This window comes from Vigna unguiculata, chromosome 8, assembly GCF_037176805.1.
Source record: "Vigna unguiculata cultivar grain cowpea cultivar isolate G323 ecotype 2 chromosome 8, ASM3717680v1, whole genome shotgun sequence".
Lineage (NCBI taxonomy): Eukaryota > Viridiplantae > Streptophyta > Magnoliopsida > Fabales > Fabaceae > Vigna > Vigna unguiculata.
This window is the reverse complement of record NC_140799.1, coordinates 34184303-34200829: the sequence shown is the minus strand read 5'-3', so window position 1 is coordinate 34200829 and position 16527 is coordinate 34184303. Positions and strand designations below refer to the sequence as shown.

At 34.3% G+C, this 16527-nt stretch overlaps 1 protein-coding gene, 1 long non-coding RNA gene and 1 pseudogene across 4 annotated transcripts; 1 reads left to right on the top strand and 2 right to left on the bottom strand.

Annotated features, from left to right (window-relative positions):
- Nucleotides 1-618: 618 nt before the first annotated feature.
- LOC146884428 (uncharacterized) lies at nt 619-11753 on the top strand. Of its 3 annotated transcripts, XR_014984229.1 has the most exons (3): nt 619-864; nt 10285-10354; nt 10761-11753. It is a non-coding gene; the product is annotated as an uncharacterized LOC146884428 (long non-coding RNA). The 3 variants fall into 3 exon arrangements; XR_014984227.1 differs by lacking the exons at nt 10285-10354; nt 10761-11753 and adding an exon at nt 1383-1865; XR_014984228.1 differs by lacking the exons at nt 10285-10354; nt 10761-11753 and adding an exon at nt 1291-1865.
- Nucleotides 1921-8564, bottom strand: LOC146884429 (exocyst complex component EXO70B1-like; annotated as a pseudogene).
- A 1065-nt stretch (nt 11754-12818) lies between the features above and the next one.
- Nucleotides 12819-15099, bottom strand: LOC114194102 (exocyst complex component EXO70B1-like). Its single transcript, XM_028084158.2, has one exon. It carries the CDS (start codon nt 14875-14877, stop codon nt 12970-12972), a length of 1908 nt encoding a protein of 635 aa, XP_027939959.1. The 5' UTR covers nt 14878-15099; the 3' UTR covers nt 12819-12969.
- Between the last annotated feature and the right edge of the window lie 1428 nt (nt 15100-16527).

The following is a 16527-nucleotide window of genomic DNA, read 5'->3' as shown; positions in this document are numbered from 1 at the left end:
TAAACTAAAAAGTCAACAACTAAAAATAATATAAGCTTTGTTATTATTGAAAAGTCTCACAATATGGTACGTCAACCAAACTCTTAAACAATAATATACTATCAATTAAGAACTTCCGAATCGTGACAATGATGCTAAGGTCATCAAGTCAATCCCTAATCCACATAATATTATATACTTAAACACATTTGGATGGTATTTACATAATACGAGAAAACATAAACATAAATATTTGTTGCGGTTTTAAGTAAGTGTACCAAATAATTACTATCCAAAGACTTAATCAATTAAAAAAAATCAAAATAAAGAAACATATTATTTTTATTTTTATATTTTTTTCATTATTATAATTTAACTATTACTTGAAAGTCTTTTTATCGCTTTATATTTTAAATTACTCTTATATAGTTAAATAATTAAGCATCACATTTATCATTAGAAGAAATTTTAAATTACTACTAACTTATTTTATCGAAAATTTTATTATTTAATTACCGACAATGATAATAAAATTATTAAAAAAATTAATAATACATTAAAATATGGTAAACAAATATAACATAAAAAAGAATGATTCCATCATGAATATTTCTATTTATTTAGGATGAAACCACTCAATCATGAATACTACTTGATTAAATATGTTTTCAACCGCTGTGGGCGAAAAATACACATATTTGGGCTAATCTTTCATGGCAAGTTGATGGAAAGGTTCTCTATGGATTCTTTGCGGGCGATGATGATTATGATAATCTTATAGGATGGTTATTATCTTATAGGACGTGACAAGGATCCTTTGTCTGCCTATCATCGGTGATCAATTGCCTTCATTGTATCAGCAAAAAAGATCTCTGCTTAAGCCAGGTTTGATGTAGAAAATATTTTTCTTAGATATCTCTATTTAATTGGGAAAGAAAGGGCAATTATTCATTGGAGAAAGAATAATCCAATTTTACTTCGTGTATAATCATCATAGATGTGGGTTATAGGAACACGTCTAATGTGTGGATTCTCGAATTCTATCCTTCAAAACCTAATTTCTAGATTTGTATAAATTAAGCCTTAGCTATGTCAGGAAGTAGAGTTTGAAAAAAGAAAATTTAAGCATTGAATATGCTTTTAGAGATCTCAATTATATAGTAGAGGTATAGATGAAGATAAATCCTCACAATTTTTCTTTTTATTTTTCTGTACATTCTTATGCTCATATACTGTTTGCGAAAAGTTCTTTAACAAATTCACTTTATTCTGTTGTCCTCTAATTTAGCTATAAGTAACCTGCTTATGCAGATTATCTTGTTGTCTGAGCTAGTAACAACGTTCTTTGCCGAATATTTCACAAATCCTTTGGGAGACCATATAATCTTCATCAAATATTTCAGAATGTAGGTCTTTCTGCCTTGCTTTGCTTCTAAATCTCCACCACTACCCAGAGCAATTGTTGAATCAGAGGGTTTTTTGGTTTGACGTTTTCCGCTTATCTATCACTCTCACGGGACTTGTGTTGGTATTCATTTTTCTTTCAAGACCATGATGGTTGAGCTCAACTTTTTGGAAGAGTTTTCCAACTAAGAGTGCCAATCTCTTGATCGAACGAACCAAGATGAAAACGAACTTCTTTAAATTGAAAGAAAAGTATCACCACATAGTTGGCAATTTTTTTTTTTTTTTTTCATTCCCAACTATAAAGAAACTACTAAACTTTTACTTAGACTTGAGCTGTACCATTAGAAAATGAAAACGAAAAGAAAGAAACAAGTGTTTACAATTCTAAGAAGAAAACATAGGACATATACGAAGAGCCATACATCTGTTTAGAACTACTTTTATGATGAGAAAAAAGATCATATTTTATTTTGAGCAAAGGTTTAAAAGTCCTTCTTTCTCGCTATGGTGATGCATTTTCGTTCTTTCGAGAAACCGATTGTTGAGTTGGTCTTGGATATCAAACATTCCATATCTAATATGCTTAAAAGCATCTTTACCAAGAATATTCTGAAACCTACCAACGAAGCTTCCATATGCTGGCAACAAGATGTTTTGCACTGACATTTTTATTTGTTCCCTTAGCTGCATATCAAAGACAACCCAAGTAGATTGAGTGCTACATATATGCTCAAAGCCATATATGTTAAAGTACTCACAACAATTTATTAGATAACCATATATATATATATATATATAGTTTTATAATCGTGTTTTTTCTTTCGTTACACACTTTTTTTTCTCTCTCCTAATTGTTTGACTTGTTTTATATCCATGAAATTCACTTACATCTTCAAAGTATTTTTTCTTTTATCATAATCTTTATGCAGCTATGTTCAAATGATATATTAACAATTATAGTAAATCAAATAGTTTTTATTAGGACGACAATGCGGGACGAAGGCATGCAAAAAATGCAGGGTGGGCTAAGTATTTTAGCTCGCTGCCCCAATTAGTCTCTTCTTGCATAACCCGCAGCTCGTACTAGCCAATGACGGGCTAGCTAACATTTGGCTTGAATTGACTTAAAGTCCTAAAATTCAACAGTATAAGCACAACACATCGTGTGTGTGTTTCTTATAAGCAATGTATCCATTCATGTTTCTTCTTCAGTCCATCCAAAAGTTGCTTGCTTATTCGTGTCATGTCCATCCAAAGTAGCTCCTTCATTCGTGATTTAGTACAATTAAAAATCATTTCTATTTTCAATAGACTTATACTTAAAAATTATAAAATTATGAATATAACTTATTTTAAGAAATGACCTTATAGGAAATATAATTTCTACTAATTCAATTAAATAAAAATAAAGTTTATAAAATTCGTATGTGGGCTACGGGCTAGCCCATAAACCCGCTTACCAAACGTTATGCGGGCACGAGCCAAGAAATTAACTCACATTTCTTATGTAGGGTGAGCTGGCCTGACCCCGCTTTTGTTGACCAAATTCAGGACAGGCCAAAACCATACAGGCGACCCTCATTGTTATCCCTTGTTTTATGTCTCACATTTGAATATTTTTACTCCTTTTTAATATTTTTATTCATTATATTTTTTCACACAAAATATTTGAATCTCAAATTCAAGTTTTCAATCACATATATCCTTTGGTTAGTAGGTAATATAAAAAACTTATCTTTCTTATTCTCTTTGATCCATAATTTCATTTTCAGTTGAAGAAATTTATTTATTTTTCGCTAAAACAATTTCTATTATTTCTTAATGTTGGAAAAACACATAATCAATTAAGAGCATTACCCTCTCTATCCCTAATAATTACCTTATTAACATAGAAATAAGATTAACACAAAGATACCACTAGTGCAGATTTGACATTTTACTTCGCCTTATAGGCCTCGGTTACAACTGAACCGAAGCCTATAAGGAGGCGGTGGCATTTTTGCAATTTCGTCAGGCTTTTGGCCTCGGGTCTTTAAGGACCGAGGCAATAAAGGGGGCTTTAGGCCTCGGTTACAAATGAACCGAAGCATATAAGGCAGCCCAGTTTTCAAATGCCACCAGCATCAGGCTTTTGGCCTCGGTTCTTTAAAGACCGAGGCAGTAAAGGGCGCTTTTGGCCTCGGTTATTAATTGAACCGAGGCCATAAAGTCAGCATCAGGCTTTTGGCCTCGGTTCTTTAAGGACCGAGGCAGTAAAGGGGGCTTTTGGCCTCGGTTATTAATTGAACCGAGGCCATAAAGTCTGTTAAAATTCCCAATTCGCGAACCCTAACTACTATTCATCGTCTCCCAAACTCTCTTCTCTCTGCGCGAATTTCTTCGCTCTACCACCACCATCACGCTCCGCCTCCGTCGCCGACCAGCATCTGCCATCAATAGTCGTGCGTCGTCGCCTCCGTCGCGCTGTCCAGGTTCACCGATTGCAAATCACCTCCCGATGCGGGTCAGTTCGAAAACTCTGTGCGAACTTCGCTGCCACCACCACCACCGTAGCTGCACCATTCACGGACCTCACAATGCATTGTGTTCTCTGCAACAGAACCAGTGACAACCATGGCAACACCTCGCACCACCGTGACCTGCCATCAACACCTACAATGAAACCAGCGCATCCTCACACAACACCACCATGGGAGCGCGAGTCATCTTCACCAGACGTGCAATTTTGCACCACACAGATCCATGCGAAACAGCAGAAACCACTACAACAACGCGTCATCATCACCACTGCAACGGTGAGCGAGAATGAGCCAGAACAGCAGCAGAAGCCATAGCCACCACTGCGAAGACGAAACAGACGCTATGGCTTCGGTTCTTTCAGACCCGAGGCAGAAAACAGACAATATGGCCTCGGGTGATAACCGAGGCCAAAAGGAGGTGCCTTTTGGCCTCGCCCCAATATGCCTCGGTTCTAAAATCGAGGCAGAATCACGAAAGTAACCGGGGCCAAAAGCGCTCACTGCACTAGTGTACACAAAAATATAATACAAAAAAAAATCAATAGAGTATACTCACTATGTGCAAATTTTGACGACATACAGAAAACACTCTCAACCCTTTGACCCGAAATACACCCACACTTTCCAAAGCAAGAATTTAATTACACCTCACAACATCCTACTACAAGAGTATAAGAAATGCAAAATAACTTAGTGTCTTTGACATGGGGCAAGGAACATATGGACTTGGAGCCCATTATATAGTCAATAACACTCACTCACTAGCAACTTATCCTAGGCGATGTAAGACTTTTCAAGACATATTATTTTCACCCGGTCCAACAATTAACAGTTTGACTAATTTGATATTTGAAAAGTTTTTTTTAGATCTTGAGTGTACTTTTCATATTATCACATCCCTTTATACATTTGTTTTTCTTTGTGTTATTTCGATAAATGGTATATCATTTTTTTTCTAAGACACATTAGATTATTTTTGCTTCTTTTTAATATTTTTATTTATTATTTATTTTTATCATATAGACTACTATTTTTGATGATTTTTTATATAATTATTTTCATTTTTAACCTATTATGTTAAATATAATTTTATCATCGTAATTATATAAAGTCATTTTATTTTATGTTTTATAATATAATAACTTAATGTCATTGTTATGAATCTTATTTATTACAATTTAACATAAATTGAAGTTGCAAAAATGAAAGATATATACTAAATTTTAATTATTATTAATTAAATCTTTGTTTGTTGTACCCATCAAGTGGTGTATTATAATTTTTACTAATGTAAAAAAATATTTTGTTAGAGTTTAGAAAAAAAGAGCAAAAAGAAATTTAAAATCTTTTTAAACTTTGATACTTGTTTTTTATATTTTAAAAAATATTTTTTAATTTTATCAAGTTTGATTTTTGCAAATTTAATACCTATTTCGATTCTCATCAAATTTTATTTATTTGATGCTCTAATATAAAATATATATAATTATAATTTATTTTTAATTATTTATTATTAAAAAAATAAAAATAAATTGAATATTTGATGATATCCGTAATTTTTTTTAATTTTTTATAAAAATTAATTAATTAAAATTAAATAATAAGAAAACAAACGTGAATATGAAAATACGTGTTACCCGCATGAGATAAAAATGGTAGCCACCTATTTAATAACGATGAAGATTTATTTATATTCGTATAGGATGAAGCCACTACATATAGGATGAAGATGTAGAACATATTCTTCTTTGAGATATACGTTTAATTGGGAGAGAAAGGGCAATTAGTTATCTTCCAAAGTTCATTGCAGAAAGTATAATCCAATTCTAGTTTATGTAGAATCATCCATGGATGTGGATTCTAGGAATACGTCTAATTTGTGGATTCTCGAATCCTATCCTTCAAAACCTAATTTCGAGATAATATCTACTTATAAATTAAACCTCAACAATATTTTGCCATTTGTATTTTTCTGTATATTTTTGTGCTCATAAGTTGTTCTCGAAAATTCCTAAAAGTTCTTTAACAAATTCACTTTATTTTGTTGTCACTCTAATTTAGTTTTTAAGTTATCTTATGCAAATTATTTTTGTTGTCTGAGCTAGGAACAAAACGTTCATTTCCTAATATCACACAAATCCTTTGGGAGAATATATAACATTCATCAAATATTCTTTTCAAGACATTGATGGTTGAGCTCAACTTTTTGGAAGAGTTTTCCAACTATGAGTGCCAATCTCTTGATCGGACGAACCAAAATGAAAACGAACTACTCTAAATTGAAAGAAAATTATGGCCACATAGTCGACAACGTTTTTTTGTTCTTTCTCAACTAAAAGAAACTATATTCCCAATCTCAACTTTTACTTAGACTTGAGCTATACCAGTAGAAAATGAAAACGAAAAGAAGGAAACAAGTGTTTACAATTCTAAGAAGAAAACATAGGACATATAGGACAAGCCATACATCTCTGTTTAGTACTATTTTTATGATAAGAAGGAAAAGATCATATTTTAGTTTGAACAAGCATTAATAGTCCTTCTTTCTCTTTTTGGTAATTCATTTTCGTTGCTTCGAGAAACCAATTGTTGAGTTGGTTTTGGATATCAAACATTCCATATCTAATATGCTCAAAAGCATCTTTACCAACAATATTTTGAAACCTCCCAATGAAGCTTCCGTATGCTGGCAACAACATGTTTAGCAGTGACATTATTATTTGTTCCCTTTGCTGCATATCAAAGACAACCCATGGTTGAACAAATTGATATTGCTTTTCAGTGACTCTGCGTAAGCATTGTTCTCTAGCTTCAAAAACTCCAGTACTGTATTCCAAGTTCTTTGATAAAATTTGAGGTTTTGTTGAACTTTTGCACTGTATTTTTTCAAACAGTCAAGTCCGGACCTTTCTGCGCTTAGTTCTACAAACCTCCAATTATTATCATGAAAAGGTAGCGCCATGCAGGATTCGTGCTTCTCGAGATGCTTCATCATTCGATCAATATACACAGAAAATGAAGATGTTCCCGCTACATTATGCTTCGAGGTCCGTTGGTTCAAACAAGTAGAAACGAGGTACCTCATGACATTAAGGGTCGTTAAATGAACCCCGCAACGAATGACCATTACCCTGGCTTGTCGGTAATCGATAACCATATTTATCACTTTCATAAAACTCACCATGCTTGCTTCTCCTAATTCGTCGTGGAATATTGCCATTGCTTTCTTTATCAGTGACTCTGGGAACACTGATTCAAAAAGGATGGAATTATGTCACCCCATGCCTGAAGCATATCAAGGATTTCGAACAAACGCCAGTTGGAATGAATCCCATTCGCAGTGACAACGGCAATATTCAGTAATTGAATGATAGCTCCTCGACAAACATCATCGAAACAAAGATCAGCAACAGAAGGGAACCCGGAGAAGACGCTGTCACAAAGTCGTCTCTCACTGGGGACAAGTATCGTAAGAGCAACCTCCACAGCCTCAACCCGTCTTCTAATAATGTCATCTTTAAATTCCTCGGTGTTGATCTCTGGAAACCCTAATAAACTCATTAAGCACTCCTTTAAGCTTTCCCTCCTCCAATTACAGTACACCTCGCAGCACTCCTTTCTCAGCCCAACACCCACCATCTGCTGTATAGTTATACGAAGGTCGTTCATTTTCCCCATTGGAAGCGCGTCGATCACAAAATTTTGGTCGATTACCTGTAGTTTAGAATAATCTTCGACGCATTCCTTTACATGCTCGTAAAGCATGTTGGTGAGATTGGAATTGTCCTTCCCAAGGGCAATCGCACAATCCAATTGGCCTTATTTCCCAGCCAGAGATTCTGGTATTTGTAATGGAGAAACAACAAAGGAGTCGATTATAGCAAACACCAATGAGATAAAAGATCATTAATGGTGGTTTATCAATCATCAAACTTGGGGCTTGTTAATGATAAAGCAATTTCATGACAGCAACCATGACATATCATCCAAAATAGAAAAAGGGAAAAGACAAATAATCCTTTAAATAATGCAATAAAACAGTCAATTTTGTCTCAATGTCGTAAATGGAAACTCTCATGAAAAATTAGCATTAGGCCAAGGAGAAACCATAAAGAATAAATCAATTACCCTACTAATAAAGAAATAGGATAAAAAGTGTCAACAAAATAATATAATTTGAAAATTTCAAAATCGGAGAAAAATTACGATTGTTTTCTAATGACAACCAGAGAGTGACACTGTGAAAATTTTTACAATACCTAGATTATTTTTGGGCTAAATATGTTTTTGGTCCCTTAACTTTGAGTGAATTTTGAAATTAGTCTATTTCGAAACTTTGGATCAATTTAGTCATTCATCTCTCAAAATACGTGGATTTAGTCATTTTAATCAAATTTTGTTAGTTTTATTTGATGTTTTGTACACATTTTAGGATTGTATTTGAGTTGTTTATATTATTTGACAAATTTTTGCTTTAATGTTAAATCAAATACTATTATGAAACGCGCTTGAAATGTCAAATAAACTTAATTAAATTTGATTAAAAGGACTAAATCCATGTATTTTGAAAGATGAAAGACTAAATTGGTCCAAAGTTTCAAAATGGACTAATTCCAAAATTCACTAAAAGTTAAGGGACCAAAAACATATTTAACCCATTATTTTTTTATGTCCTTTGACTCCAAATACACCAATCTTCTTCAAAAAATGAATTTAAACCAAATCTCGCACCAATCTATTACAAAAGTATAAAAAATGTCAAATACAAAGTTAAAGTGTTTTTGGCAGTGGTGTCTAAATATCATGAACTTTAAGTTCATTATATAGCTACTATCACCCACTCTCATGCTTATCTAGGTGTCTAAAAAGTATTATTTTCATTGATCTAACATATTCCAATAAACAACCACTACTAAAAAAAACTCGTATTTTCTGTCAATTTTGTTTTGAATATTTTTTTTTGTAGAAAATACTTATAAATTTTGTTATGAAAAAAACTTTTCAGGAAATTGCTACCAATTCTTTTGAAAAATATTTTGTATAAAACACTTTTCGCAACAAGTTTTGTAGGAAATACTTGCGAATTTCATAATTTTGTAGGAAATAATTATCCACAAAGGAATTATATGTGAATTAAAATTCTTAGAAAAAATAGTAGGAAAAAACTTTTTATTGCAAATCCTTTTAACAAATTTGCAAGAAAATTTTCATGTAATATAAGAATTTTTAGTTGTGAACCAAACAATTAGAGAAAACTTGAATGACCATAGTAGAATCACCTTCTAGCAAAAGTCTTCTAAATTCAAAAATATCAACATGCTCAAATGAGAGTCATAAACTTTGCATTAAAACATCAATGAAGGTGTAATAAAATACATTAAGAAAGAAAAGATTGTGACCCTTATTTCAATAAATTATGAAATGTCTAAAATAAAAAATTATTAATTGAAGAGTGGAAGAGTAGTTATGTAATTAGAAAATGAGTTCTTTTAATATAAGCAGAAGTTGTGAGGAATATTGAAGTTAAAATTGTCCAATAGATACATCATTCTAACGATAACAATATACAAGCATATTTGATAAACATATCATGTACAAAAATAACTATTGAAAATAAAAATTTAATATAACCATTTGTGTGTGACAAAATAAAAATGTACTAAATTTCGTATTGGTTAAATATGGCAACAAACTGTAATGAAAAGAGTATACTTGATCACCACTTTTTGTTGCTATTTATTTTATTTGTATGGTTTACATTTAAACGTTTTTTATTTCCTTTATTTTCCTTTTCATTCATTAAATTTTAACAATCATGAGTGTTATTTGTTTTTAAATTCAAGTTATTTTTGAAAATAAGGGTATTCATTAATATTGTTATAAATACTAGTTTAGTATGATCAATTCATTTGCATGTATTCTTTACATAACATATAAACAATATATTTGTAAAGACCTAAAAAAAATGATATTTTAGGAGTGTAGTGGTTTAAAAATAGTGAGATTATATCATTTTAATATTAAAAGGTTTTAGTATAAATAATTTTATTATAAAGGAGTTTTACTATTTTAAAACACACAATCTTTGTAGAAATAATTTGTATAAAGTTATTTGACTTCTCTTTAATAGTTCTTTGTTGCTGTTCTTTTAATTGAAGAACTGAAACCGTAGGATTGATCATCGTGACAAGCTCTTCAATTTGAACCGATCATTTTTCTAATTGCATAAACTAAGTTTCAATCCTTTTCTTGGTCTATTTTATGTTCTGTTGTATGTGACCATTCTTCCACTTGCATGCGTCTTTTTAGTCATCAGTACCAGTTTATGTTGATTAGGGATCATAACGGTATGTCATAATCGTTCTTGTGTTGTTCCTAGGTATAGATAGAACATCCTACGAAGCTAAAGGTGTTTGGGTGTCTCTGAGCTTGTTGAGAAGTTTTAAAAAGTAAGGAAAGCTAGTCTTGACTTGTTTTGTGATGCTTTTGCTATTTGATGGATGCAAGTTGTTGCTAGATTAATTGGAGATAAATTGCCTATTTAGATAAATTTGGTTTGATGTGTATTGCTAAGGTGATTTTATATAATGTGGTTAAAAGCTACATGTTAGAATGGTTGTGCTTGTTTAGATTGATCTTGTGATGTTTGAGAGAATTAGAATCTAAGTAATTGAGCAATTTGGTACAAGCCTAAATGTTTTAAAACTATTTTTGGACCAAAGTACTAAGAAAGGGGTACCAAATTGATCAATTAAACAGGTCCATCTCCCATCATATCACAGAGTGCATTTTTCGGTTTCTAATACAACATTGAACGGTACTAGACTATTGTTGAGCGCCAACCTTGTTGTGCAGGTTTGGGAGCATTTAAGCTCCAACTGTTGAGCGCCAATTTGTACCGCTGAGCGTCAAAATTTGTGAATGTTGTGGCGTTGAGCGGCAACAAGGAACTGTTGAGCGCCATCTTTGGACTACATGTATGGAGCATTTTAGCTTTAGGACGCTGAGTACTAGAAGGTGTCTCCGAGCGCCAATGTGCGAGAATGGCGCTAAGTGCCAAAAATGTCGCTACACGCTACCTTTTTGCGAGAGGTGTGGCGTTGAGCGCCAATTTTCTCTGTTGACCCTGTTTTGCTTTTTATTCCTTGTAATGGTTCCATTTGGATTAGTTTATTCTATTTATTGTTTTAATGATTGATAAGTGATATGAGATGATGTTCTGAGCATGTGAAATGATGGTGTTTAAGGAGTTTCAAGGGAAATTTCGTGTGATGGTAATCTCAGTGTATGCTTTAACATAAGAGATGTCAGTAAGGAGATATTATGAACTCTAATAGTCATTCACACTCAAATAGAGTAGAATACGTTATGTGGTGAGAGTCGTAGAAGATTCTAGTCTTTGGACTTGTTTCGTCATAGGCGCTAAAGGGATTAACTTTGTGTGTGGTTGGGTGATAACCCTTTAAGGCTAGACTCTATAGAATCTAGGAACCATCACGGATGCATGCCTCTAGTGTCATCTGGATAATTGAGTTTAGTGTCAACTACTTGGTGTGCATATACATATCTATTTTATCTACGTTGGCGTGAAATTGACAAGATTTACTATTTTAGAATAACTTTTTCTGTATACTAGCTTACTCTGTGGAGTGTTTTGTGTTTTTCCGTGTTGTCCGTCTCTTCTTTTTTGCGGTGATCAGCTATTCGGTGGAAGCATATGAAGTTGCAGGTTTAGAGATATCTTTAGAGGATGAAGAGCCATCGGTTAGAATAGTAGAAAATCTCAAGAAACTTTAATACTGGTTAATTATTGTTGGTTTAGCATAAATGTCATAACTTTATAATCCTATTTTTTGTAAGATTGTATTAATATATTTTATATACTCTGTTTTGGATATTATGATGACTGGTTTTATTTTATTATTTTTAAGTTACTAGAATGAGACGTTACAATATTTAAATTTTATCGTTATATTTTTGTTTTAAAAATCAAACTTATATTAAGATGAATTTATAATCGCTTTTCGAGAATTTATTTATTTATTTACTGAAATTGTTTACGATTCAAAGTTTTTTATAAATTATTTTTATTTCATTTAAATTAAAAATTATTAGTTAAAAAGAATCCATAATTTATATTAAATCTTTTTATAAATAAAATCTGAGATCAATTTTGCATCCGAAAAAGATACCCAGTATAAGTTGCAGGAGGGAATCATAATGCAAATGATCATCTTTGATGTCTGTTCCAAACATAACAGATGCCATCTTTCAAGGACTCTGCAAAGAGGATAAAAGAATATGGCTTAATAATAATAAATATCTCAAAATATTGGTAAGTACCTGTCTAATTTCATATTTCCTTTTAATTAATCCGTAAATATTTGCTACGAACCTAGGTTCACGGCATGACTTTGGCGAATTCAGATTTTTAGGTGTCATCATTCTCGTCTATATTAGAGAACTTAGGTTGACTATAAGTATTAGAAATCAGGTATTAGGTTATTAGTTCACACTTCATTGAATTATCACACTTTAGCTACAATAAGACAAAAAGCCACGAAACATAAAAAATGTCGTTGCCTCCAATCAAATTCTATCAACACAAAACCCCTTTTGCTAGTTGGAAGAATCCATTATCCGCTTAACACGGAGTGAAAAATGGATTCTAAATTTATAAATGAACCATAAAGGGTCTGTAAATAAACGATTTAAAAATCATTAAACTTTTTGGACCATTGGATCAGAGCCGGCATGTCTGAAACAAGAAAACCAAAAAATCTAAACGTACATAAAACATTAAACATACAAAAAATAATTTGATTCAGTAAATACATACTATTCTAAGCACTGCTCTAAAGGAGTTGATGAAAGCTATGAACAATAAGAACCACCTCAAGTGGTACCACAGAATCGTTTCAAATGCTTTTCCACATTGATGCTAAGCAGAATAACATATTTTTAGTACAAGACTATTTTGTGAAAATCAAAACATTGTATTTTAATTTTAATTTTAATTAATTACACTACAAATACACAAGAACAACTCGAAGCAGCTTCACCTTTACTTTCGGCCACCACTTGATCCCTGAAACAATTCGTTGAGTTTGGCTTGAATGTCCTCTGTCCCATACTTGATATACTTATCAGCATGCTTACCGATTTCTGGAACATTCTTGAACCTCCCTACGAAGTTTCCATAAGCAGGCAACAAGATTTTCTCAAGAGAAATTCTTATTTCTTCCCTGAGCTGTTCATCAAAAACAAACCAGGAAGATTGTTCCTTGCAAATATCATCAAACATTGTGTTAAACGACTTGAGCTTCTCCTTCATTGACTTTGCTAAGGCATTAGGGGGCAGTGAGACAGTACTATCCTGCTTCAGACTCCCCAATACCCTACTCCACGAGCTTCTTTGATAGTGCACATGGAATTGTCGAACTTTTGCAGCATGTTTTCTGATCCAATCATCTCCCAAGAGGGTTCCTAGTTCACTGTCTTTCGCCTTTTGAACAATATACCTCCCATTATTCATCAAGAAAACATAGCACAAAGCAGGGTCCTTGTAAATCTTCGACTTCGCTTCCAAATTGCTCTCTAACAGCTCCATAATCCAATCCATTTGCACTGACAGAGAAGACGAAGAGTGGACTCTATCATCAAGCTTCGGGTACTCTTTCAACCCGTAGTCTTCAAAAACCTGCTCCAAGCTCTGCCGTGACCGGCATGCTGCACGGAGGTAGTTCATCACGTAGCGAGTTATCGGGTGAAGACCGCCACCGGGAACCGCAGTCTTCGCCGGATCTCGGCGAATTAAATTCTCCAGCTCCATAAAAATGCCCCTAATTGATTCCCCCAGCCTCTTCCAAATCGTAATCACTTCGTTCCTGAGCGAGACGCTGAACTGATCAGAAAACAGAGCCTCAAACTCGGGAATTAGGTCACGCAGCGTCTCGAACACGTCGAGGATTCTGAACAGCCGTTCCGGCGACCGGCTCCCGATCGCAACGGCGTCGGCGAAATTCAGCAGCTGAATCGCGGATCCGCGACAAACCTCCATGAATGAAAAATCTGCAGCGGAGGCGAATCCGAAGAAGACGCGGTCACAGAGACGGCGCTCGCTGGGGAAGAGGATCTTGAGAGCGACGTTGGAGGCTTTAATCCACTTCTCAATTTCATCTTCAAGGTCCTGCCACACCATCTTGTGAACGTCCTCGATGCTGAGCTTCTGTAACCCTAACCTCGAGATACTCTCCTCCAGGAACTCCCTCCGGCAACTGCTATACACATGCGAACACTCCTTACCAAACCCGCCAGCCACCATTCGCTTCGCGATCTCGTGGAGGTCATTGATCGTCCCCGCCGGCAGCGCGTCGATGACGATGTCGAAGTCCGTGACCGGCAGCGCCACCGGAATCTGCTCCTCTTCTCCCCCGTTTCTCGCTTCGTCTTCCTCCTCGTCCTCTTCCTCCGACTCGAACGGCATGTTCTCCGTCGACTCGCCGTTGCGGTAGCTCCTAGTGAGGCCGAACGACTCACCGCCGCGCTCCATGAGCGTGCGGAACTCGTCCTCGAGGCGGAACATGGCGTGCTGGAGCATGTCCTCGGCCCGTACGAGGCACGCGGCGACGGCCTTGTCGGAGGCGAGGTGGTTCCACTCTGCAACAACAGCAACAAGCTCGTCCACGGCGTCAAGGAAAGCAGCGGCGTGGGCGGCGTCGGCCCATATTGGACGGTCGGAGGAGACGTGGTGAGAGATCCGGTGGTCTAGGGATTTGAGGGAATGATCGAGTGCGGCGCAGGCTCTGGAATCCGCATCTGCGCCCTTTTCAGAAAGATTCTCTCGCGAGAACCTTCCATCGAAGTTGGACAATATTTGGAAAATGTCATCAGACATGGTGTTGTTGTGGCCCAGCGTCTTCGCTATGTGCCGCGCCACAGCGAGTAACTTCTCTTCTCCGTTTTCAGACATGTTTTCACACCAAACCTACTTAGTTCATCACTTGCACTGCCAAGGGAACAAGAACCAAGAAGAGGAGCAGAGAATCTTAAATGACCTATATACCCCCTTGGGGGACGCGGTTTGTTGAATAAGTGGGGACAAAAGTGGAAAATCGAAACAACGCGGATAGTTAGCAGAGACCAGAGAAGAAGATAAAGTAAGAGTGAACGTGGCTACCAGTTTCTCTTTGATTCTCTTTGATTGATAGTTCTTGCAGGTAACTCTGCTTTTTTTATTGCTTTTCTTTTTTCTCTTTATTTCTTCATTCAAAACTTCCTTTCCTTGTTCCATTTTTTCCAGTCTTTTGACCTTTGACTTCACTTTTAATTGCAAAATCAGAAAAAATAAGAACCTCTGTCAAAAAATGGTGTCACTCGTAATTTTTTTTCTCAGTATTTTAATTATTTATCTTCTTCGGAAGCGGTTGGTCCAGAATCTTTTGAATGATATGTTGTCGTTTTTTGTTATCGTTTGTTCCGTATGTTTTAATCTGTCATCACAGTTTTCAGGACGTCGATCAGTCGTTTTCAGTGCGAAATGCCGAGGGTGTTTCTAAAATGAAAATCAACAACGGTATCGTTTGACCACTAAGATGAGAATAATGTGTAAACCGTTTATTAAGGTATTAAAATAATCCCTCACTTTAAATTTTGAGTGATAATCTTAGATACGTGAAAAAAATATTCCGAAAAGGTAATTATAGTCTTTCTTCATTGTTTTAATCTTAGTAACTTGTAGTTTTTTTTTTCTCTAGGTGTATGTATTTCTTTTATTGTCGTTGAAAAATTTACCAATTGCTAAGGATTGCTTAAAAATTTCTTAGGGTTTTTGAATTAAATTAATCAGATATCTTACTCTACATATTAAAAAAACTTGTAACATATTCCCTGTCTAGTTTAGTTTACCTGGTCCAAACTCACGAACCGTGTTTGAGCTCTCTTTCCACGCTAAACAGGACACAACGTGACTTTTGCGGATGCCCAAAAATGGACTATGAAATTAAAACTAATGTTGTGTTAGTTTTTATGTAAATTCACCCTCTATTTGTTTTTATTTATAAGAAATGATTTGCCTCTAATTGAGATGAAAGGAGGGAAAATGCAGCATATTTAAGTAATATTACTCATTTACTTTATTTTTTTTATTGTTCACAAATAGAAAAATTGTATGAAGTGTGATTATATAGCTTGATGGAAGTGTACCGGGAATGGATTACACACTATAATCAATTATGGTTTTATGTATTTTCCTGAAAAACTATTTTTCTTTTATTGTGATTGTTTATTTATATTCTCATCAACCCATATCTGCTATTGCGCTTTTGTCAGAATTTGGTGTGTGGGAAAGGATTTATCATTAGTCCATGAACACACAGCATAAAGGACATACCTATTTAATAGTAATTAAGTTAGGTTTTAAAATATTTAGCACATCTTTTAAAATTTAAAATTTAATCGGATTATAGTAATTATACTTTACAAACTAGTTAGTTGCTATTTTTTGTTTCTTACTTAAATTAGATAAACTTTTTTTAAAAAAGGGTTGAATATTCCATCCTTTTTTTTTTCTTTTTACATGAGGACAACTCAGTAATTTTATAAATGTAACAATTAAAAGAAT

Excerpts from the sequence above, each read along its gene's own strand:
- LOC114194102 (XM_028084158.2), bottom strand. The coding sequence starts at position 14,877 with ATGTCTGAAAACGGAGAAGAGAAGTTACTCGCTGTGGCGCGGCACATA.